We start from the raw sequence: 23,855 nt of genomic DNA on the forward strand, positions 1-23,855 counted from the left end.
TTAGGGCTGCAGGAGAGCAGCAGGTCCCCCATGAGGGTGGCCACTACCTCCGCCCCTGCGGGCCGCTCAGTCATGAAGAAGGGGCATTGCTCAGGTACAAAGCTCTTGTGAGAGGCACAGCTGCCTTCAGGGCTGGCCGCTGTAGAGCCTAGGAGCTCCCAGGCCCACTGTGAGGATGTGCCCAAGTGGGGAAGATCTACTCTTCAGAAGAAATGAATTTGAGACTGGCTAGAAGCAATTCGTATCAGATGTCCCAGTTAGCAATTTTCACCAAGAGCTAATTGAACAATCTCTGTGAGTGGCCTGATTCCATTTGCATGAGACTCCCACGGAGTTGTGACAAGTGCCCTGGTGGCTGAGGGCAGAAGCTCTTCTAGCCTCTCACTTGGTTTTGGTCTTTGAAAAATTGATGCATTTTCAGGTTTGGGCAACAGCCATGCCACTGCCCTGGCTGCCTGGCTCCTGGTTGTTTCCAAAACCACTTTCTGAGTGTTCTGAGTGTGGAAGGGGTGGGGCGAGTTTCTCATCTGGTTTAGCTGGTAAAATGGATCTGGAAACATAACATCCTCGGAGGCCCTACCTCTCTTGCCAGGCAGTGTGGAGAGGGTAAGTGCAGAGGAGCAGCGAGCCCAAGTTCGAAGGCCCTTAACCAGCAGGCTGGGGAGCTCAGTCTGCCTGCCAACACCACCCAGGGGTGGGGAGAGTCCTGCTGCCGGCAGGCACCAGCTTCCTCTGTTGTCTAGATGGGCCAAGTGCTAAGGGAGGGGACAGCAGCCTTCTGGGCTGTGGTCAGCTCAGCGCTGACCTCGATCTGGACCATGCCTCCAGTGCCACAGTACAGGGGCCAGTGCCCCCCACCCAGGTCTGCCCGGAGAGGCTGCCCTTCCTTGGACAGCCCTTTCCTCCTCGAATGCTGGCGGGTCACATACTCAACCTCAGGTCTTTCTCACAGTAGCTCCTTTGCCTCTGAAAGCACATTCAGATCTTTTAAATACTTAAAACAGCAATCAGAAAACATTACAGAGAAAACACTTTAACTCTAGTTTCTTTCGCCAATAAATGTATTGAGAGTTGTCCACACTTAACGGCCTCCCTCACTCTTCAGTCTCTGGTTTTCTGAATCAACTTCCCTACCCCACTGCCATTGAGACCCCAAGCTCCTACTTGCCAAATCCAGTGGCCTTTCCAGCCTCTTCGTCTTCACCACAGCGCCAGCACTGTGGGCAAACTGCCCAGCTCCACCTTATGCCCTCCTCTCATGCCACTTTCCTTCTCGGCCACCTCATCACCCTTCAAGCGCCCTCCTGTCTTACCCCTCTGTGCCGTGACAATTGTGTCCACTCCGACCCTCACCTTGTATGTATCTCTAGACTCTGGCACAACCTGCCCTTTCTTGCTGCCTCTGGCTTCTTGCCAGCCCTCAGACTCTTCAGCTTCCATCCTAATGGCATGTGGCCTCTGGTCCCTGTGTCCCACCATTGCTGGTTCTTCTCCTTCATGTCCATCCCTCATCCTGCAACTCCCCAGACCCCTCAGTGAAGTCCCAGCCCCCCACTGCACAGCCCTCCTCCTTGATGCCTTATTCACCAAACATGCCTTTTTTTGCCTTCACACCTTTACACCTTCATCCCTTTGTGTAAAGTATTTCCCTCCTCCTTGCCATCTCTTGGAATTGATCTTGCATTTCTAGACATGTCTCCTCACAGAGTTGGGGCTTCGGGAGGGCAGGCCAAGGCTCTCTGGTGGCAGCAGGGCCTCAAAGTCACACAGCCCTGTTCACGAATCCCAGCTGCTCTCAGGGAGAAGTGGGATGTGGGGCCATCTCCTTCTTTTTTTGTATCTACACAGAGAGGGATTAAAAATGCCTCCCAGGGCCGCAGGAAGGTTTCATGGGCTGCGCTCACATGTGGTGCTTGCTGGGTGTCTCGTCTGTCTCTCGCTGACCCAACCCACAGCAGCAGCTCAGAAAGGTTTGAGGATGAATAAGAGTACAAACAGGAACAAATGAATGGCTCTAGTTGGGAGGTGTAGCACTCCGGCTTGTCATAAGTGCACATGGTGCTCTGTGGACTGGGGGAGGGAAATAACAGGAGCAGGCTGTGCTCTCTGGCCTGGTTTGGGGATGATCTCAGTCAAGCTCTTAGGCAGAGCTTTAAATTAATGACAACCTCTGGCAGCAATGTAAGGAGTCAAAAGTAAACATGTGAAGATTGTATGCCCGAAGAGAAAGGAGCATGGTGGCAGTGACCTAACCCTCAACTCCTGAACATGCCCCATCCTGTGAATCCTTCATTCTCCGCAGGTTTATTGAGTGGCTACACTGTGCCAGGCCTTGTACTGGGGCCAGGGGAGGCAGCATTGGAGTGAAGGTGAGGGGGTGGGGGAGATACAGCCCATGGTCAGTGATGTGGGCTAAGTGCCGAGATGGGATATAAATGGGTGCCCAGGGAGCACATAGAGTGGACACCTCATGCTGCCTCTCCAGAGGAAGGGACATCTAAGACAAAGAGATAGGAGAAGAGTAGTCTAGGATTCTAGGCTAAGGGAACAGCAGTGCAAAGGGACAGAAGAAAGAAACAGCCCAGAATTCAGTATGGTTGAAGTGTGTGTGGGGGGAGGGAAGGAGGAATGGGGAGGGGGAAGAGGTGATTTGGGCACATGACACACAGCTTTGTAAACTTTATTTTAGGAGGAGGTGGAACTAACTGTCTGGAGGGCAGTGGTAGCTCCTGAAGGGCTTCAGGCAAGAGAGAAAAGTGACCAGATTTGCCCTCGAGAAAGAATACACCACTTTGGGTGAGAAAAAGGAAACTAAGCAGGCATAACTAGAAGTAGGGAGGTCAGCCCTGGCGGGTGTGGCTCAGTGGATAGAGTGTTTGGGTTTGATTCCGGTCAAGGACATGTATCTCAGTTGTAGGCTTCATCCTTGGCCCTGGTTGGGGCTCATGCAAGAGGCAATCAATCAATGTGTCTCTCTCATCATTGATGTTTCTATATATCTCTCTCTCCCTCTCCCTTCCTCGCTGAAATCAATAAAAATACATATTTTTTTAAAAGAAAAAGAAAAAAATAATAGGCCAGTTGGTAAGAGATGGGGGCCTGGACTTGGGGTGACATTGTGGTGAGAGCACAGCAGAGGCCTCTGGTCATCTTGCCATGGACAGCCAAATCCTGGGGTTGGGGCCACTGGGGTCAGTTACATCCACAGTATGCACAACAATAATGTAATAATTAAGGCTAGGCACTTGTATATTGCATCCCCATTTTTCAGGTAAATAAATTGAGATTCAGAGAGGTTAAGAAACTTAACTGAAATAACACAACTATTGAGCAGCAGAGCTGGGATTGAAGGCAAGCTGCTGAGCTGGTAACCACTAGCCTCCCCGCCTCTCCAGGTGGCTTGGCCTGAGCAAGGAAGAAAGTAGTGTCAGGAGAGGTCCAGAGCAGGAGTCTCACCATAGGACACCCCCCAACCAGAGGGCCTTCTATGGCCACAGGCACAAAACAGAGCCACTGCCTTCCAGATGAGCAGGACACTCAGTCCAGTTCCTTGACAGTCAAGGATAGACAGCCTTCTTCTGAAAGGTAGTGTTTTAGCCCAGTTCTCATTTACTAGTAGCCACTGCCTGATCCCTGCCAGGTGGAGCGGCCTTTCCCAAACATTGCCCTTTAAGATGCGACCAAACGGGTTCAGTCATCACTGAGCAGCAAATGCTGCATCCAGTAGCTCCTCCTCATAAAGTCACATTTCACATTAGCATCCTAAAGGCGAAGGGATGTCCTACAATATTGTCAAATAGAATAACCTCCAGCACTTCATATGTGTTTATTCTTTACTCCTCACTTGTTCTTACTGGTTTTAGAGAGATAGGAAGGGAGAGAGAGATCAATGTGAGAGAGACATTGATCGGTTGCCTCCCGTACATGCCCCGACCAGGCATGTGCCCTGACTGGTAATCGAACTGGCAACCTTTTGGTGCATGGGACAAGGCCCAACCAACTGAACTACCTGGCCAGACTATACTTCATTCTTTAAGTGACAGTAACACCTTTTGGGAAACACCATTCTAGACCAGAGTCGTCTTTGCTGTGGGAGGAGTGTGTGTACTTGTGTGTAGGTTGCTTGCAGTCTTACCTGCCATCTGCCATAGCAGGTGAGGGACTCTGACACCTCTGGGCTTGCTCAGCTCCTCCCTGGAATGAGTAGCCTCTCACCAGTCCTCTGCCTCGCCCTCTAGCACCTGGAGGCCCAGAGCACAGGTAGGTGGGATGCTGCAAGTGTTTGCCTGGCCCCAGTTGGCCATGCAGTTGTCAATCACAGCAGAGCCCGCCCCAGACCTCCAGAGTGGTAGACCCCCAGTGGCACTGGCTCCAGATGCTCAGCAGATGCCAGGCCTGGGCCTAAGGCCTCATCTCCGAGGGCTTGGCTTGCTGTTCTGGAAGGTGATGCTGGCTGGCGGCCATTCCTGAGCCCCTATTTAGAGCAGTTGTCAGGCAGTTGCTGAGTTCCAGCTTACCCTTCCCCCCTTCCCCTCAGCAAAACTGAGTGATCTCATGCCTGTGCCATGCTGGGAGGTGGGATGGGAGGGGGAGGGATTATGATCAGGGCAGCGTGCACGGCTCCATCTCCATTGGGGTTCCCAGACCCCAGTGTGTGCAGTTCGCTCTCAGAGGTGTGTCCTAACCACCCAGAACAGCTCAGGACATCATCTAAGGCCTGGCTGTGGGCCTGTGAATACAGCACTGCTGTCCCCAAAAGAGGAAAGAGAAGGGGTGTTGCTGGTGGGGTCAGCTGTCAGAGCTCCTCTTGTGATCACCCTGCTGTTCGCTTTCCCTGACTGAGTGCAGCCTTCAGCCCCAGAGCTGGCTTTGGTGAAGGAAAAACACTGAATGGGAGCCCAGAGACCCTGGACCTTGGGCAGCTTATAAACAGATGCCCTTTCCTGCTCAGAAGTTCCTGGGTTCTAAGATGCTCCTGCCACGTCCCAGGTCCTGTGGGAGGGAGATGTTGGGGGCCCCCTGCCGGTCCTTCTAGGGAACTGACCCGTGGGGGACCTGTGACACTCGCCCTGGCCAGCCCAGTTCTCCCTCCTGTGGTGCCTGCCAAGTTTTGACAGTGAATCCTAAACTCTGGAATCTGGTTGCTGGCACTTGGCTTTTCCTTGGCTTTTCTGTTTCTGCACTCCTTGGGGACCCAGTTCCGTCTGTGCTGCACCCCCCCCAGCCATCCCAGGGCTTGATCACCAGGGCTCTCCAGGCCTCGCTCCTGCTTTCTCATGCTCACTCATTGGCAGGTTCTCCTTATCCTCCCTCTCCCACCTGCTGGTATAAGAAGAATTTTAAGGACAGGTTGTGGGGAAATGGTCCATGCAGCTGTGCTAAAACACTAATGAGCCATGGTGGCACTAAGGGAACTGGGCTTATTACTGCACAGCCTCCCAGTTTGGCGACATTGACATTTTTCTGGGACGAATGCTTGATATCAGTGAAATAATTTGGAGGGGATTCCACAGGCTGCCCTCGTAACTCCTGCCATTCTGTTGCAAGGGAGGAACCGAGACACTCAAAGAGAATCAGAGCCCCCCAAAGGCCCCAAGGCCCTGTCCAAGGTTGGCCTCTAAATCCAAAGCTTCATCTAACTTTGCTCTCAAGGTCAGTAAGAGCACACTGGTTTTTCTCTCACCAGCCTCAGGTGACTCACAGCACTGTACTGGGGGTCCAGAGAGGACAAGGAGTGGGGTCACTGGAGAAGCAGCTTGACTGGGGCCTGTTGTCACTGTCTGGGGCTTTGGACATTGGCCCTCTCCTCCCCTTCCTTTCCCTCCTATTCTCCTTACCTAAAGACCTTGAGAAGTAAGGCAGGGCCCTAGCTGGTTTGCTCATTGCATAGCGCATCATCCTGCAGACTGATGTCCAGGGTTAGATTCTTATCAAAAGCACATGCCCGGCTCAGTCCCCAGTAGGGGGCGTGCAGGAGGCAGCCAATTGATGATTCTCTCTCATCTTTTATGTTTCTATCTCTCTCCCTCTCTCTTCCTCTCTGAAATCAATAAAAATATATTTTAAAAAGAAGAAGAAGAAGAGAAGTAAGGCAAGAACTGGGAACAGGAGCTTGGCTCTGCCTGGGGAGGCTGCCCAAACATTCAGTTCCTTTGACCCAGGGAGGGGAGAGCCGAGTGAGGGGACAGGCTGAAGGCGCCCCAGCTCAGCCCTGCTACTTTGCCCTACAGCTCTGCTGTGGGGACATGCTGCCCCCTGCTGGCCATGCTGGCAAAATGCAACCTAGTGTCTTCACCCTAGCCCAGTGATCCGCAAACTGCGGCTCGCAAGCCACGTGCGGCTCTTTGGCCCCTTGAGTGTGGCTCTTCCACAAAATACCACAGCCTGGGTGAGTCTATTCTGAAGAAGTGGCGTTAAAAGAAGTTTAAGTTTAAAAAATTTGGCTCTCAAAAGAAATTTCAATCATTGTACTGTTGATATTTGACTCTGTTGACTAATGAGTTTGCCGACCACTGTGCCTAGCCTGCTGTTAGGCTGGAGACTGGGGATTCCAAACCCACAACTATTCTGACTGCATGGGAAGACAAGCCTAGACCTGCCTAGCACACAGCAATGTTTGTTGAGTGAACAAACGAGTGAATGAATATATGTATCTGAAGAATTTAGGAGGTGATGGCCTGCAGTGTCTGACCAAGAGAAGACAATAAATCAGACATTTATTGAGCAGGAATTGAGACTCCTCTTGGGTTGACAAAATCCCAATAAGAAAACCAAATATGAAGCGTTAGATGATGCTAGACTGTGACACAGGTGGCCGTAGAGCAGCCTGGACCTTTAGGGAAGGCATGGCAAGGGTGAGAAAGGGGGACAGATGGCAGGGATGGAAATCACAGGGCACTCGGAGACACCCAGGCTGGCCACTTGGCATGGAAGGCAGGGAGAGAGGAAAGCACTCCCTGTGTCTTGAGGCACAGGATTGGCCCTAAAATATGTATTATTACAGCGTGAAGAGGTGCTGTTTATTATTATTCCTTTTCTACATTTGAGAAAAAAGAGGGTCAGAAAAGGACCGTGACTTGTTCAGGGTCCTACAGCAAGAGCATGTGAGCCCTGGCAGGGTAGCTCAGTTGGTTAGAGCATCGTCCTAATATGCCAAGGTTGTGGGTTCAATCCCTGGTCAGGGCACATACAAGAATTAACCAATGAATGCATAAATAAGTGGAACAACAAATTGATGTCTCTTTCTCAAAAAAAAAAAAAAAAAAAAAAAAAAGAGCATGTGGAACCAGGTCAAGATTTCATCTGAGGAGATTATTTTTGGTGGTTGGGTTCAGGTGCTTGAACTCAAGGGTTTTTCCACAGGGAGTAATGTGCTCAAGGACAGATGGGGGTGGGGGGAAGGATCAGGATGGCCACTTTAAAGGCTGTTAGGGCATCCCAGTGGTAATGAAGAAACTCCCATTCCCTGCACTGGCTTCCTGTATGGCACATGGGCACATGGAGCTAGCATGAGGTCCAAGTCTGTGTCCTATACCCAAGTTGTAATCCTGTTCCACAGTACGCTGGCCCAAAGCAGTCCCTATAGAGGAGGGGCTAGGGGTGTAGGACTTACAGAGAGGGCTTCTGGGAGAGACAGATGTGTTGTTGGGACAGCTTGGTAGACCAGAGCCAAACTTCTGCTGAAGCAGGTTCAGTCTGGGGGGAGGAGGGGCATCACACACTCAGGCTCCCCCTCCGCCTGGCCTGCTCCTGTCATTGGTTATTTCCCTCCCTTCCTCCCTCCCTCCCTCCCCTCCTTTCTTCCTTTCCTTACCAAAGGATACTTTTCCCATTGATTTTTAGAGAGAATGGAGGGGAAGGAGGGAACAGAGAGAGAAACATTGATGTGAAAGAGACACTCTGATTGGTTGTCTCATGCACCCCAACCAGGGCCAGAGATCGAACTTGCAACCAAGGTGTGAGGTACATGCCCTTGATTGAGAATGGAACCTGCAAACCTTCGGGGTTCCACTGGCTAGCTCTCTAACCACTGAGCAAACCGGCCAGGGATCTTTTTTTTAATTTTTATTTTGAGAGTACATTTGTTAAAGCTGGGGACAGTGAAACAAGAAGAGCTTAGGATAAAAGAAGCAACAGAAGAAAGCTTAGGTGGGCTGCTTTGGCTCTCTAGAAATGTTGTAGGAAAGAGATGAGCCAAGGTGGGGGCTGCTATCAGCTCACTGGAAAGTCAGAGAAATGGGGGCCTTGGAGATAGGTTCAGGGGGTTAGCCTGGGGTGAGCTGCCGCAGCTCATTGCTCCCTTGATTGCAAATCTCATGGGGACCCTTAAAATTTAGGAGATGCACACCTCAGAGGGAAGAAAGGCATGGGCATGCTCCCAGGAAAGATAGCACACCTGGCTGCTCTTCTTTCCAAGAGTTTGGTCAGGTGACAAGGCTAACCCTGCAGCACTACCCAGAAAGGGGAAGTTCATGCTGGGCCGCCAGCTACTACTCGGCCTGCCGGAGCTTCCTTCCTGAGCTCTCTGCCTTGGTGGGAGAAGCACAGGTTGACATGCAACCTGGAGTTCAGATTAAAGGCAGGGGAGAGTCTTTCCTATTCTGGGCAAGACTTTCCCCACTCAGGGCACCCTGGCCACCATGGCACCAGGACATGCCTGAGCCCCCTTCTAGAGTGCTTTCCTCTCTCCCTGCCTTCCATGCCAAGAGGCCTCAGCTCTTGTGCACCATCCGTATGATCCGCGGGAGCCCCAGGTCCGGAAGCACCATGTAAGCTGCCTCAGATTAGGGGTGGGGGGCTGACCTCAGGCCTCTGTGATCCAGCTTCCCACTTTGCCTGACTCTTCAATTCTAGCACACTTCATCCTCCTCCATCAATCCTCTTTCTCCCCCTGGGCCCTTGGTGAGTCCTATCTATTTGTACTTATTGTTGATCCTAATTACACTAAAGTGAAGCAGAACTAGAGTGTTAACTCCTAAGAGATTGACTAGGGTTTAAACACCCCAACAGCACCTTTGCCTTGTCCCAGGATGTGTGAGGTCACTCTTGCTGTCTTGAGGACTCTCCTGTTCATCCTCAGAAACCCTCATCTCCCCAGGGAGAGAGGGAGCCCTCTGGGTTCTTGGGGCACATTGTTTTCTTACAGAGATCTTCTCTGAGCTCCTTCTGTGGGTCAGATGGGTTGCCAAGCCCCAGGGTGAAGCAGAGAATGGGACAGACCCCATGCCTGCTCTCCAGGAGCCCCATCTAGTAGGGCAGACAGTGCCCAAGCTGACACTGCAAAGAGAAGAGTCTTGTGGACTGATTAGTGCAGTGAGGGGTGTGAGCAGGGGTGAGAGAGAAAGCAACTTGAGGAACAAAGTAGATTGGATGGGGGGAGGGCATCTCTAGGCTGAGACTGAGGGTGCAAGAGGGCCAGCTAGCAGAGAGCCTGGGACAGAAAGAATGGGCATGGCCCCTGACTGGTTCCTCCCCCTGCAGGCTTGTGGAGGAGTTCATGCTCTTGGCCAACATGGCAGTGGCCCACAAAATCTACCGCGCCTTCCCCGAGAGGGCGCTGCTGCGCCGGCACCCCCCACCCCAAACCAAGATGCTCAATGACCTGGTGGAATTCTGTGACCAGATGGGGCTGCCCATGGACTTCACCTCCTCTGGGGCCCTCAATGTGAGTGCTGGGGGCTGGGAAGTTGGGGGAGGCAGGTAGAGGCCCTGTTTGGGGGGAAGAGGGTGTTGTGGGTGCAGCAGCCTCTGCATTCCACCAGGGTTCATTCCTCTTCAGCCAGGACTTCCCCTGCAATGCCCTGGCCCCGGGCTGTGCTTCCCATCAGGACCAGGCAAGGGAAGTCACTTGAGGTTCAGCCATGGCAGGGGTCCTGTAGCCAGGCATGGGCTTGGCTTGGCCCAGAGGCCTTCAGTGGGAGTTGGGTCATTGGAAGCCATAGCATGCCTTTTATGGTAAGTGGTGTCAGGTGTTCCCAGCCTCGAGCTAAGCCTCAAGGAGCTCAGGACTCCAGTGCCCAGATCTGATCCCACTGGAGGGAGACTATTTCCACCTGTGCCCAAGCCTAGGGTGGGTGCAGAGGTACCTTGGGTCAGACAGCAGAGGTACCTTGGGTCAGGCCAGCCAGCTACCAGTGAAAGGACTGACCTCCGAGCTGTTGCCTGTGTGGCAAGCTCAGTGTGGGACACAGGCTGGGAGCTGCTGGCCCCTGTGCCCCACCCATGGCCATCTGAGCAGGGTTGGGCCCCACAACTGACCCTCCCTGAAGCTGCCTCTCAGATGCACTGTGGGTGACAGGGGTCCCAGACCCTCTCCCCAAGCCTGACTACATATCACATGGGTTTGCTTCTAGAAAAGTCTGACCGAAATATTTGGAGATGACAAGTACTCACTGGCCCGGAAGGAGGTGCTCACCAGCATGTGCTCCCGGCCCATGCAGGTAAGGAGGGGCCTGTCCCCCATCCTCCCCTTCTCCCAGGAGCATCCATGACTTCTGCACATGCAGAGGACTTGAGTGGAAGGGTGGTGAAGATGTCCCCAGGCAACACCTGGGACAGGTGGGTCTGGAGCTGAGCCTGATCTGCCTCCAGCCCAGTCTTGCCTGCTTCATCTGCTCAAGGACAGCTTGACTGGACCTGCTCGAGGGCCCAGTTTGAGCCTGCTGACCCTTTGTGGCCTCTGGGGCTCTGTTCCCTGGCACAGGACAGGGAGTCACCACAGGGCCTGCACCAAGCCTTCAGTGCCAATCCCCAGAAACCAGACCAGGTTGGGGAAGGGAATGGAGATGGTCAGCACTCAAGGCCAGATGGGGACCCTGGATGGGGGAGAGTGTTTCCCAAAGCAGCCTGTACAGGGGAGTGGTCCTCAGCCCCCACTGCAACTTGTGGACCCCCGGGAGAGAAGTCTTCCTCTCACCAGCCAGGAGAAGAGAGGTCAGACTGTGGGCCTGTGTCAGCAGGCAGGATGATGAGCTGGCAGCCTCTCAGTCCTCTGAGGCTGAGCTTCAACCCCTGCAAGCCCGAGCATCTTGGGAAGGAGCCAGCCCAGTGGACTGTAAGGCCAGCAGGAGCTGTGGATGCTGATGGGGCTATCTCTGGGCTGAAGCCCTTCTGAGGGGCAGTGACAAACCATTTTTCAGGGGCTTGGTCACTCAGCACTATTCATTCTTTTCATAAGAACTGGATCGCCCCATCTGGCCACAGGTGACTTATTTTCTGGCATCTTATAGCTCTGCCAGGGACAGAGCTGTCAGGGCCTGTTTAGGTCTAGCTGCCCTTACCCTGCTCCACACTAAGCACCTTATGGTAAGTGGTGTCAGGTGTTCCCAGCCTCGAGCTAAGCCTCAAGGAGCTCAGGACTCCAGTGCCCAGATCTGATCCCACTGGAGGGAGACTATTTCCACCTGTGCCCAAGCCTTGGCGGGGCGGGGGCAGTGTACATATGTCCACTGGACTCAACACTACTCTGCCCTCTAATTGCCCATAGGTCACAAGAACTGCCCCCTGGCTGTGCCATGCAGGGCCAGTGAGGCCCCCATTCCCTGACCCTAGAGCCATCCACATCCAAAGTCAAACCAGCCCTGGAGCTCCATGAAAAGGAGCTCTTTCCTGAGTCATTCAGAGTCTGAAAAAGACTGACCTTTCCTGCCAGTGACCTCAGAGGCCTGCCTCTGCCTTGGGATCTGATAGCATGGAGTGACCAGACAGTCTAGAGTCCCTTTCTCCCAACCCTAAAAACTGTGGTGGGGTGGGGGACCGGGCAGGGGAGCAGCAGTGAGCATGGAAGTCTTGAGTGAACTGCTGAAACAGGACACGAGGGCTGTCCCAAGGAGGGCTGGTCACTGTGGGAAAGCTACGGTCCCCACCCATCCCACCCTGCCAAGAGACACCTTTGCCAGCCAGGAAGGGAGCCATGGCCTTCTGTCCTCTTCACCCCAGCTCATCTGGGGAACTGGGCCACCTCTGAGAACAAACTGGCTCAGAGTGAAGGCAGCTCCCACCTCCCCCTGTGACTTGCCCCAGACATAACCCAGGACCCAGCAGGAGCTGGAAAAGAAGCTGAATTGGGGAGCTGAGCAGGTCACCACCAGCTGTGCCCTGGGTTCCAGGGCCTCGTACACAGGAACCGGGGCCGGCTGACCATTTGGCTGAGTAAGCGCACGGAAGGGTGTGAGGGTGAGAGAGCGTGGCAAGCAGCCCGTGAGCAAGCAAGTGAACACACAGGGTGTGACTTTGGCTCCAATGTGGAACCTGCTCATTGGCTCCCAGGCAGCAGCACATCCTTGTTTCCCAGCCCTGAGAGCTCAGGAAGCAGGGCCAGCAGCTTCAGGCCTGTGGCCAGGGCTCCCTGGACCACAGGACTATTCCTGCCCGGGGCTATTTGCGGGGCCCCAGCGCAATGCCTGTCCCTTCCTATACCCCAGTCATAATCCCTGCCCTGCCCAAGGGCCTTTTGAACTCAGACCTGGGTCTTGGCCCCAGGACAGATTATCAGGGACAAGAAGGGCTGACGCTGGCCAACTGTTGCCTCCCTTGGCTGGCACAAGGTGGAGTGTTGGGGGCAAGGGGTATGGAGCCCCTGACCCAGCCCTGCCCAGCTTAGCCAAGCTCTAAGACCACCCATCCCCCCCAGATGGCGCTGTACTTCTGCTCGGGGATGCTGCAGGACCGGGAGCAGTTCCGGCACTACGCCCTCAACGTGCCACTCTACACACACTTTACCTCGCCCATCCGCCGCTTTGCAGACGTCATGGTGCACCGTCTCCTCGCCGCTACACTCGGTAAGAGGCGCAGTTTGGGAATGCAGGCCTGTGCCCAGCTACTGGCTGCCCACCCCCTAAAGTGGGTGCCCAGAGGCCACACTGCTATGACTATGGAAGCTCCAGCAGCAGGGACTCTGGACCTGAAACTCTCCCTCTGGGTGTCCCTATAGGGCAGCGGTTCTCATCCTGTGGGTCGCGACCCCTTTGGGGGTCGAACGACCCTTTCACAGGGGTTGCCTAAGACATCCTGCATATCAGATATTTACATTACGACTCATAACATTAGCAAAATTACAGATATGAAGTAGCAACGAAAATAATTTTATGGTTGGGGGTCACCACAACATGAGGAATGTATTAAAAGGTCGCGGCATTAGGAAGGTTGAGAACCACTGCTCTAGGGGAAGCCACATTAGGGCTCATTATAAACCCAAACAAAGGCTGCCCCATCATTTTCAGTCTCTGGAACTAGGCAGCAGGAGGCCTTCGCTCTGCATGGGCCTCCCAGGCCCCACCTTGCCTGATCCCAGGGTACCACAGTACCCATCACCCAGCCATGGCCATGCACATAGAATACCGCACCCCCCACCCCAATAGCAGGCCCCCAACCACCCTCTCTACAGGCTACAGGGAGCTGCCAGATGTGGAACCCAGTGTCCTGCAGAAGCAGGCCGACCACTGCAATGACCGCCGCATGGCATCTAAGCGCGTGCATGAGCTCAGCACCAGCCTCTTTTTTGCCATCCTGGTCAAGGTGAGGCCACCCTCCTGACACCCCCTCCCCTTCCGTCTGCCCCACCTCCCCTCCTGGCAGCTGCTCACAAAGGCCCTGGAGGATCCCAGGGGCCTTCAGCAGCCAGGGTGGGCCCTGGAGGGATGCCATGTCCCGTGGCCAAGCCTTGGCTGGAGCCCTGCCCTGCCCTGCAGGAGAGTGGCCCCTTAGAGTCGGAAGCCATGGTGCTGGGCGTCCTGAACCAAGCCTTCGACGTGCTGGTACTACGCTACGGGGTGCACAAACGCATCTACTGCAATGTGAGTATGTGGAGGGCATCCAGGCCACAATTAGGGACCTTCTGGGTAGGCAGAGGCCAACTACAGGGTACAGATGCCCATCGACTGTGAAATGAGTGCAGGGGCTATGCGGTTCCCCCTCAGACACCAAGCCGCATTCACTAAGCATACTGTTTTTCCCTGCCTGTCCCATTCCCTTCTCTGGGGTCTCCTTCATATTTTCCTAGCATCTGGGAGGTGGGGGGCGGTCCTGGCCCAGGGACAGCCCTTAGTGGACATATAAGCATGGAGAATGGGAGCACAGGCGAGGACTCTGCTGTCCCTGTCCTCACTGGGGATCCAAGCTGTGGGGATGACTCTACACTGCACCCTCGCTCAGATGTGGGCTATGCTGGCCCACAGAGGCAGAGGGTATGGGCTCCTGACCTTGGTCTCCTCCCAGACCCAGCACCAAGCCCACCCATGGGCCCTGCCAAGATACCCAACTGTGCTGTCTGGGATGGGGGAATCCAGGCCAGGGGTCAGGCTTGGTCTTCTTCTCCAAGGTCCCAGAAAACAGGCCCCTCCATAACCAGTACAGGATGGCAGGGTATACAGCCTTTGTGAGATTTTTTATAGGAACATGGGAGAAGAAAAGACCAGAACGAATGGTCCATTGCCACTCTGAAAGTGATGCCCCTAAACTAAAGGAAGAGACCAGCCTTTGCTCCGATGGCTATTTATTCCAGGCTCTTGGTGCCTGTCTAAGGCCACCTGACGGAGCTGTTTCAGCCTACCTTGTGGTTAACATCCAAAACACTGTGGGGTGTGCAGAGCCCAGCGCATAGTGTAGAATAAACATGATATTAACATGGAGTAAAACAGAAGAGACAGAACAGAGGCCAGCTGGAACCAATCAGCGTTCTCGTCCTTAAGTCCTGACATTGAGCAGGACAGAAGTTTAGGTGTAGATCAGTGGTCAGCAAACTCATGAGTCAACAGAGCGGCAAACCGCGGCTCGTGAGCTGCATGTGGCTCGCGAGCCGCAGTTTGCCAACCACTGGTCTAGATCATCTCTGCAGACAACCCAGCCCTCAGTCTGTGCTAACACCCAGCACCAGCAGGGGGCAGCAGCCCTCCAGTTTCAGGTGCTTGGTCCACCTCGGGCCCAGGTCCTGATGAGCCTGGACAAACCCACCACTTCCCCCGAATAACACACAGAGCCTAGGTACTGGCCTTGACCTGCCCCAGCCAAAGATGGCTAGGCAGGGCCTCCCTGAAGCTGCCCAGAGGTGAGGATGAGGATGGTACCCCCAGAAAGTCAAGCAGCCAGCTGCTGGGTGGGGGTCAGGGCAGGGAGCTCCCTTGAGGTCAGTCAGGGCTTTGCAGGGTCAATGGTTAGGAGGCTGCATCCAGGCCCAGGGCCTGAGACCCAGCTGTGTGCACCCCCAGGCCCTGCCCCTGCGGTCCCACCACTTCCGGAGGGTGGGCAAGAAGCCGGTGCTGACACTTGTCTGGGATCCTGAGGACATGGAGCAGGAACCAGTGCAGCAGGTCAGAACCCAGGGCTGGCGCCGCTTTCCCAGAGCACCACTGTGGCCCCGGCCCCCGCCCCCTCCCCTTTACCCAGGCTCCCAGTGGTGGGCACCAGTTCACCCACATCCCCTCCTAGCTTTCTGGTACCTTCCTCCCCTGGGGACACCCACTGTGAGGAGAGGCAGAGATAGGGGGAGGTTCTGCCTGTCTCTTTAAAACAGAGCCTTTAAGTTTTGAGAATCTGATGAAAGCTATGGACCTCCTGCCCAAGAAATTCTGTATAACAGTTTTTACCTAAGCATGCTCCTGAGGCCAGCCCAGACCCCACCGTTTCCCTATACCGAGTGTTCACTGTGTGCCAGGGCCCCAGGGCCTCAGTATTTGAGTGGGCTCCGCTCTCAGACTGGCAACAGAGGCCTAAAGAGGCAGAGCGAGTGGTCCCAGGCACCCCGCTGGACAGATAGTGGCAGAGCTGGACTTGGTCCGTGGGTCCCTGACCCTCCTGTCCCATGGGCAGCCCCTTGAGACCCACCCGTGTCACTGCTGGACTCTGCTGTGCTGCAGGTCATCACCATCTTCAGCCTGGTGGAGGTGGTGCTGCGGGCAGAGGCTGCCGCCCTCAAGTACAGCGCCATCCTGAAGCAGCCGGGCACCGAGGACCTCTTGGGCCTGCAGGACAAGGAGGAGTGTGACAGTGACCATGACCATGAGCAGGAGGACTGAAGCCACCACCCTGGCACCACCCTACCTGCCTACCCCACCCACTGGCTTTTAGGAATAGGACCTTTTGACACCAAAGGGGATTTTTAATTTGGTTTTTAACATCTCAGGGTTTTGTTTTTATTTTTTCATTCTATTTTACTTTTGCAGCTCAGTTTTTAAATGAACTGGAGGGAAGAGGGTGGGGCTGGATGGGCCAGTGCTTATCAGAGCCGAGTGGTACCGCCCTCCTGGGAGGCCAGCCCCCCTTCTGCCAGGCCACCCACTGTTTTCAGCAAATCAGTGTCATGGAATAAAATCAGATGTGAAGTGCAGCCTGGTGTATGGGGCACGACTGGGAGGCCGGGATGGCAGGGCGCCCCTTGGGCCCAGGACTAGGGACCTGGCTCAGGCTCCACCCATCACAGCTAAGTTGGGTCACCACTCTGGAACCTTCCTGTCAGTTCCAGGATGATTCACAGAGCTGGCCACCTGGCAGATTGATGCCAGCGCCTCGTTCTGGCTGATTAGAAATGTCATTAGTATGCAAGGCGGCAAGCTCATCCATCCCTGTTGCGGATGGCTATGTCCATCCCTGCCCCCACCACTTCCTCTCTGCCTGCCAGACCCCAGATGGGGCATTGGTTCTGTAACTCCCCATCCCCCTCTTCCCAGGCTAGAGCTCTGGCCCTGTTTCTACCCCTTGGTTCAAGCCAGTACTTCAGCACCTTCAGTCCCAATCTTGCACCCTGGCAGCATCGAGGGAGCCTGGGAACAAAGTGAGGGCTGGGCCTGTGGGACATGAGAGGGGCCCTCAAACTGGCCTTGCCAACCAGGGAGCAGAAATGGGCTCCTGGTGGCCCAGCCTGGCCTAGTCACCTGTCGGCATCCTGACATCCACGGATGCCACCCACCATCTTCAGGGACGCAGGGACAGAGATGGCAGGCCCCTGGGCAGCACTCTGTCCCCAGCAGCCTGGCCACAGCCCCTGCTCCTTCCCCACCAAACTAGGGAACCACAGGTTGGCTTCCCCAGTGGCTGCCAGAAACTAGAGTGAGAACCATGGTGACTAAGGGCCTAGCCTCACCGCACTGTTTCCTTGGGGGGTAGTATTAACAAGCTCGTTTGGTCTAGTTATAGTGAATGTTCTTCAAAGGAAAACTCAACGCAGTACCTTTAGGAGGGCCTCGCAGGGACTGGGCATGGCTGCTGTAGTCTGTCACCAGTGGGCTGTGGTTCATTGTCCACCCAGCACTGGGCTGGGTGCCAGAGGGGACAAAGGACACGTGTCTGTCCCTGCCCCCTGTTCCTTTCTCTCCTCCTCTTAACATCTCAGTCAGCCCTCATTCTGCCCATCCTGCCACTCAAAGCTGCCCCAGGGGCCACCATCCCCTTTCTGCTCCTGTCCCCAGAGGCTTCTAGAACCAAGTATGTGGAAGAGAAGAGGTGGGCGTCTGGTGATTTGGTATTTGGATGAGGAGGTTTCTGGGTGCTTCCCTAGCCTGGGTGGCCTAACAGTGAGAGCCCAGGGTAAGGTCTTGTCCCCAGCCCCACAACTGCCCCACCCTCTGAGGAGGAGCAGCCCTCCTCTCTGCTGTTGTCTCCCAGGGCCTCCCATAGAGCCTGGGAGCTGAGGGCAGAGCAGCGCCCCAGGGGGTAGTGCCCCTCTGGGAAGCAGTGGGTCAGAGAGCTGGGGCTCCCTGGAGGGCAGCATGGGCCCAGGTCACCAGACATCCCTCCATACGCCGCAGCCCTTCCAGGCCCATGAGGAGTAGCCAGGTTGGTCAGCGAGGAAGATCTTTGCTGGCCAGGCCTTGATGTCCCTAGAATCACAAGGGCCATAGCAGCCCCATCCACCACCACCCCATTTGACAGGAGTGGAAACTGCCCCCAGAATGGATTCAGGTCTCTGGGCAAGGTGACATAGCAAGACTGCCCAGCCAGGACCAAGTCTCAGGCATCTGCCCTTCACCATACCCACTGCCTGGGCCCACCATCTGCACTCACACATGCAGGGCATGGGTGGGACCATGTCCATGGGTCCAAAAAGGAAGACAACCCCTTCTGTTGCCCCATGCTCGGGGGACTATTGACAAAGGGGGTGATGAGACCCAAAACCTCATCAAAAAGGAAGACTCGCAAAATAAAATACAAATAAAATAAAAAAAAGATAACAAGGAAGACTTGTTTGCTTCTTAAGCTGTCCCGGAGCACCTGCGTGCCCATGCAGGCCAAAGCCCAGGTCACAGAGCAAGGCTCTTTTCCGAGTCTCCATGGGTGAGGGAGGCAGACTCAAAAAAGTCATCACATAGCGAGGTTCTAGCAAAGTTCCGAGTCTGGTGGCGTATTCCCAACCATAATGGAATAGCACCCAGAAAAAGATGGCAAAGGAACTGAGGCTTGAAGGTATTTGATAGGAGTCGTGAAGGTCTGAGGTCACTAGGACCAGGGTGCCCAGGGGCGTGCAAGGTGATGCTGGAGAGGCAGGAGCAGGTGGGTCACCTCGAACCTCTGCTGCCAGCGTTTGCACTCCCCGCTGGGCAGTCAGAGCCCTTGAAGGTTTTCATCAGGGTGTGACACAATTTGAGCTTATTCCTTCCTTCATTTATTCAACAACAGTGAGTGTCCACGATATGCCAGTGTTCTCAGAGAGCTGAGGGTCAGGAGGGGGGTGTCCCATTTCTAGTGTGGCAGGTGGCAGTGATGGTGTGAAAGGTAAAGCAGGGAAGGGAGGCCATGTGTGGACAGAAGCCTTGGAGCGGCCTGGTGGCTATTTGCAGGCACAGACCCTGAGGCAGGAGTGTGGTGGTCAGTGGAGGGGTGCGAGGGCAGGGCACTGGGCTGGAATGAGCTGGAAGAGCCCGGGAGCTGAGGCAGACTCACCTAGGCTTTTCAGATGGTCGTGAGGATTTTCCTAGGATTTGAGCAAAGGAGGTACACAAGCCAGCGCCTCCCCGCCCTCCAAGCTGCGTGCTGAGAATAGAACCTGGGGTTCTGTGTGGAGGCTGCCGCCAAGATCCCTGCAGGGATGGAGGGGAGGGGTAGTTGGGTTGAGAAGCTGGGGGCCACAGTGACAGGATTTACGAAGGAATAGATGTGGAAATGACAGCAGAGGTCTAAAGTGCAGGGGAGCACCTGTGCTCTGGCCGGGGAGTGGGTGCAAAAAGGACAGGGGCAGGGAAGCGGTAGGACAGAGTGAAGGGCAGAGGCTGGACTCCTGGGGACAGGGAGCTCAAAGAGATGGCAGAGAGGGCTTAGGAGAGTGCTGACAGCCCAGCAAGTGAGCAAGCAGGTCCTTGGGATCAAGCCGAGGTAAGGACACACCTAAGTGTCTATCTGCAGATAAATGGGGAAAAAAGATGTAGTGCACATATAAAATGGAATATTATTCAGGCTTGCAAAAGGACATCTGCCCTGGCCAGTGTGGCTCAGTTGGTTGGGCATCGTGCCCAATTGGTCGTCTGTTCAATTCCCAGTCAGGGCACATGCCCGGGTTACAGGCTCAATCCCAGTAGGGGGCATGCAGGAGGCAGCTGATGGGTGTTTCTCTCTCACTTCCATGTTTCTCTCCCTCTCCTTTTCTCTATTTCTGAAATCAATAAAAACATACTTAAAAAAAAACATACTTTAAAAATAAATAAATATAAAAGACATCCTGCCATTTATGATAGCATGGATGAACTAGAGCAGTGGTCGGCAAACTGCGGCTCGTGAGCCACATGTGGCTCTTTGGCCCCTTGAGTGTGGCTCTTCCACAAAATACCACGGCCCAGGCGAGTTTATTTTGAAGAAGTGGCGTTAGAAGAAGTTTAAGTTTAAAAAATTTGGCTCTCAAAAGAAATTTCAGTCGTTGTACTGTTGATATTTGGCTCTATTGACTAATGAGTTTGCCGACCACTGAACTAGAGGATATTATACTGAGTGATGTAAGCCAAGCACAGAAAGACAAATACTGTGTGTTCTCATATGTGGTGTCTAATCTAAAATACAAGCAGAAAATAGAATGGTGGTTCCCGGGGCGGGGAAGGAGGGAAAGAATTAGGAGATGCAGGTCAAAGGGTAGAAGCTTTCGATGAGAAAATGAATGAGTTCTGGAGACCTAATGTATAGTATGGGATATAGGTAACAATACTATGTTGTACACTTGAAATTTTCTAAGAGGGTAGATCTTTTTTTAAATAATTTTTTATAGATTGCATTTTAGAGAAATTGATTTGTTCCACTTATTTATGCATTCATTGGTTGATTCTTTTTTTGTGTGTGCTTTTAGAGAGAGAAAGGGAGAGGGAGAGAGAGAAAAACATCGATGAGAGATGTTTCTCCTGCCTCCTGTACCCCCCCTCTTGGGGATTGAGCCCGTAACCCGGGCATGTGCCTTGACAGGAATCCATCTGGTGCCTCTTGGTAGATGGGGAGATTCTCAATCCATTGAACCACACCAGCTGGGCCATTGGTTGATTCTTGTATGTGCCCTGACCAGGGATCAAACCTGCAACCTTGGCATATTGGAAAGACACTAACCAACTGAGCTACCCAGCCATGGCAAAGAGGGTAGATCATAAATGTTCTTACCACAAAAAGAAAATGGTGACTATGAGGTAAGTAATGGGAATGTTGATTAGCTTGATTATGGTGATCATTTCACAGTGTATACATGTATCAAAACATCAAGTTGTACACCTTAAATATGTACAATTCCTATTTGTCCATTATACCTCAGTGGAGCTGCTAAATTCATTAATTGGAAATGGAATCTATGTTTCCTCCCTTGAATCTGGACAAGCCCTATAGCTGCTAACAGGCAGAAATGTGTAAAGTGACAACGGGCCAGTTTCTAAGCCCATAAGAAACCGGCAGCCCTGGCTGGTTTGGCTCAGTGGATAGAGCGTCGGCCTGTGGACCGAAGGGTCCCAGGTTCGATTCGGTCAAGGGCACATGCCTGGGTTGCAGGTTCAATCCCCAGTAGGGGTTGTGCAGAAGGCAGCTAATCAATGATTCTCCCTCTCCCTTCCTCTCTTAAATCAATAAAATATTTAAAAAAAAAAAAAAAAGAAAGAAAGAAACTGGTAGCTTCTTCCCGTCTCTCGGAATCCAGCTGCCATGTTGTTCAGAAGCTAAAGCAGCCTGTGGAGAAGCCAGCCCACAGGGAGAGGAGCCAGTTATCATCCATGTGACAGCTGCTTCAGGGAGTGGATCCCCAGCTCCTATCCAGCCCCCCAGCTGAGACCTCTCAGATACACCAAGGTTGTGTGTTTGATCCTGGGTCAGGGCACATACAAGAAACAACCAATGAATGCATAAATAAGTGGAACAACGCATCTCTCCTTTCTTCTCTCGCTAAAATAAATAAAAATGTTAAAGGCATTAAAATAAAGTAATTAAAATAATAAGTAATTGCTTCTCGGTCTTTTGGCTAAGATTAAGTGTAGTACCTGTTCCTATCAGTTTAATATCTGATACATCCTCTATCTGAGGACAATATATTAAATGAGAAAAAAAATGAACAAGTATGTGATTTGAAAACTGGTAAATATCAAATTAAAAAGCCAAGGGAAAGATGACTGCCTCTGAGATGGGAAAACGCACGGGGAGGGGGGCTGCTGTTTTTGTTGTAACAAACATGGATGATCTAGTTTATACTTTACGCACATGTATAACTCCGATAAGAAAACTTAAAAAAAATTTTTCCTTAGCAAGAATGGATCTACAATGGGTTTGAAAGGCTTCCTGTACAGTCAGCAACGGGTACATCAAACTCCATTATTCCAGTAAATAAGATAAAGTTTTTGCTGACAAGCAGCCTGCTAGTCCCACTCAGTTAAAATGCTGCCTAAGGTTTTCAGCTTGAACACTCGGGTGGTCGTCTTGGCTGTGAGGAGTCCTGGTTGCCTCGGTGGAGCCCCAGGGACTGTGTCTATTGTGTCTGAGCCAAGACCTGAGTGTGCAGGGTGCGGGGCTGGCTCCTGGGCAGCTGCCAGCCTGGAGGAAGGGCAGGACTGCAGACAAGGCTCCTGGCCCCGCTGGGGCAGCTCCACCAAGGGCTGTGCCACAGGCCCTGCCGGGCAAGCACCACTGAGGCCACCTTCCAGGATCAGGTCCCAGATGTCAGGGGGACTGGAGGTGGAGCGGTGCTGAAGCAAATGGAAGATTGGAGTTCTGGCAAGTGGGAGGAGGAGGGCTGATGCCTTTGATGACCACAAACGAGAGTCTGGAGATGGGAGAGGGTGTATTTAACACTTGGAATGAAAAGTTTGAATTTGCACATAACTGAGTCAGGTTAGAATTTAAAACCTTTTGCAATATAATTTCTCTGAGCCTTCTCTGTATGGGTTTTATGGTGGGGTTGTATACATATATTTTTAATTAACTTGAAAGGAAAAAAACTTTACCCTTAAGGTTCTTCCAGCTGGTCTAATCATCAAATAGGCATGAGACAGATTAACAAGAGAACCTGACCAAACTTCATACATTCATATGTATGGGAACCCCACATCCATGAGAGTCAGAGACCCCACACGCACCAGAGGTTCAGACAGACGGGGAACTTGACATTCTGGGGGAGGGGTGACGTAAGGCACTTCCGGGGCTTCACTGGTCGCTGCAGGCTTAGAAGAACAGATGCTTAGTAAATAGAAGCTTGCCCCGCCATAGGTGGGTCAAAAAGAGATTATAGCTATCATCTCTCTTAATTCAAGTTCTGGGCAAGGGAGGGGCAGAAGTTTCTCTTGAGCCTGAAGCTAAAATTGCCCTTAGCTCAGAACAGTGCGCCTGCCACAGAAGCACAGCTTGGTGTGATTAGCTCAGGGGCTCTGTCACAGTGATGCCATTGGGGACTGTGGTTTTCTCTTTAACACTTCCAGGTTCTGGCTGGTGTAATAATCAAATTCACATGAGACAGCTTAGCAGCAGAAAACAAATTAACATTTAATAACATGTATTCCACTTATAGACGTGGGAGAGACCCAGAGCAGCTGAGGAACTCTCCCAAAGAGTGGAAGCCACACCTTAAATACCATCTTTAGCTAAAGGCAAAGATGGGTGTGGGGAGTCAGGCCTGGAAGGTGACCAGGAGAAGCACAGCAAATGGGAGTCAGGCTGTTATGCAGGTTTAAGTGTCTGCTTCCTCCATTGATAAGTTTCTAGGAATTTAGATGCTAGCTCTTTCAGTGAGGAAAATAGCCTTAAAACTACACATTGCCCACCTGGCTGGGTAGCTCATGTGGTTAGAGCTTCACTACAATACACCAAAGTTGTGGGTTCCATCTCTGGTCAGGGCACATAAAAGAAGCAACCAATGAATGCATGAATGAATGGAACAACAAATCTCTCTCTCTCTCTCTCTCTCTCTCTCTCTCTCTCTCTCTCTCTCTCTCTCCAATCAATCGACAACATTTTTCAAAAATTACCCAGCCTAAGGGAATCAATATCCCCAAAGAGGCATCTTTTGGGATGGCAAACTCGCTTGCTCCCCTTCAGCAGGAAGAGGATGCAGGGAATAGAGGGAGTGATAGAGGCTGGCAGATAACTCTTGGAGGTGAGATTGTCTCAGTACAGTGAGGAGGACCCAGGAAGGCTCTACGGGTGGGGAGGAGGACCCAGTGGCAAAGGGGGCTACTGTGGTCCCTTAGGGTGGGCAGAGCTGGGAAGAAGGGTCGTTTTTAAATATATATATCATTATGCCCAGCCAGTGTGGCTCAGTGGTTGAGCGTCGACCTATGAACCAAGAACTCAAGGTTCAATTCCTGGTCAGGGCACATGCCCAGGTTGCAGACTCAATGCCAGTAGGGGGCATGCAGGAGGCAGCCCACCAATGATTCTCATGTTTCTCTCCCTCTCCCTCTCTGAAATCAATAAAAATATATTAATAT

General features: G+C 52.9%; 1 protein-coding gene across 2 annotated transcripts in view; it reads left to right on the top strand.

Annotated features, from left to right (window-relative positions):
• Window positions 1–18,127, top strand: part of DIS3L2 (DIS3 like 3'-5' exoribonuclease 2) — a 344,024-nt gene extending 325,897 nt beyond the window's left edge. For both annotated transcript variants that reach the window (XM_080669267.1, XM_080669268.1), the window contains 7 exons: window positions 9,481–9,664; window positions 10,353–10,439; window positions 12,632–12,779; window positions 13,385–13,515; window positions 13,689–13,793; window positions 15,204–15,305; window positions 15,852–18,127. In XM_080669267.1, the coding sequence (XP_080525393.1) occupies window positions 9,481–9,664; window positions 10,353–10,439; window positions 12,632–12,779; window positions 13,385–13,515; window positions 13,689–13,793; window positions 15,204–15,305; window positions 15,852–16,010 (916 nt within the window). In that variant the 3' untranslated portion in view covers window positions 16,011–18,127. The remainder of the gene's footprint in view (window positions 1–9,480; window positions 9,665–10,352; window positions 10,440–12,631; window positions 12,780–13,384; window positions 13,516–13,688; window positions 13,794–15,203; window positions 15,306–15,851) is intronic.
• Window positions 18,128–23,855: the final 5,728 nt, after the last annotated feature.

This window comes from Plecotus auritus (assembly GCF_963455305.1).
Source record: "Plecotus auritus genome assembly, chromosome: 5".
NCBI classification, from domain to species: Eukaryota; Metazoa; Chordata; class Mammalia; order Chiroptera; family Vespertilionidae; genus Plecotus; species Plecotus auritus.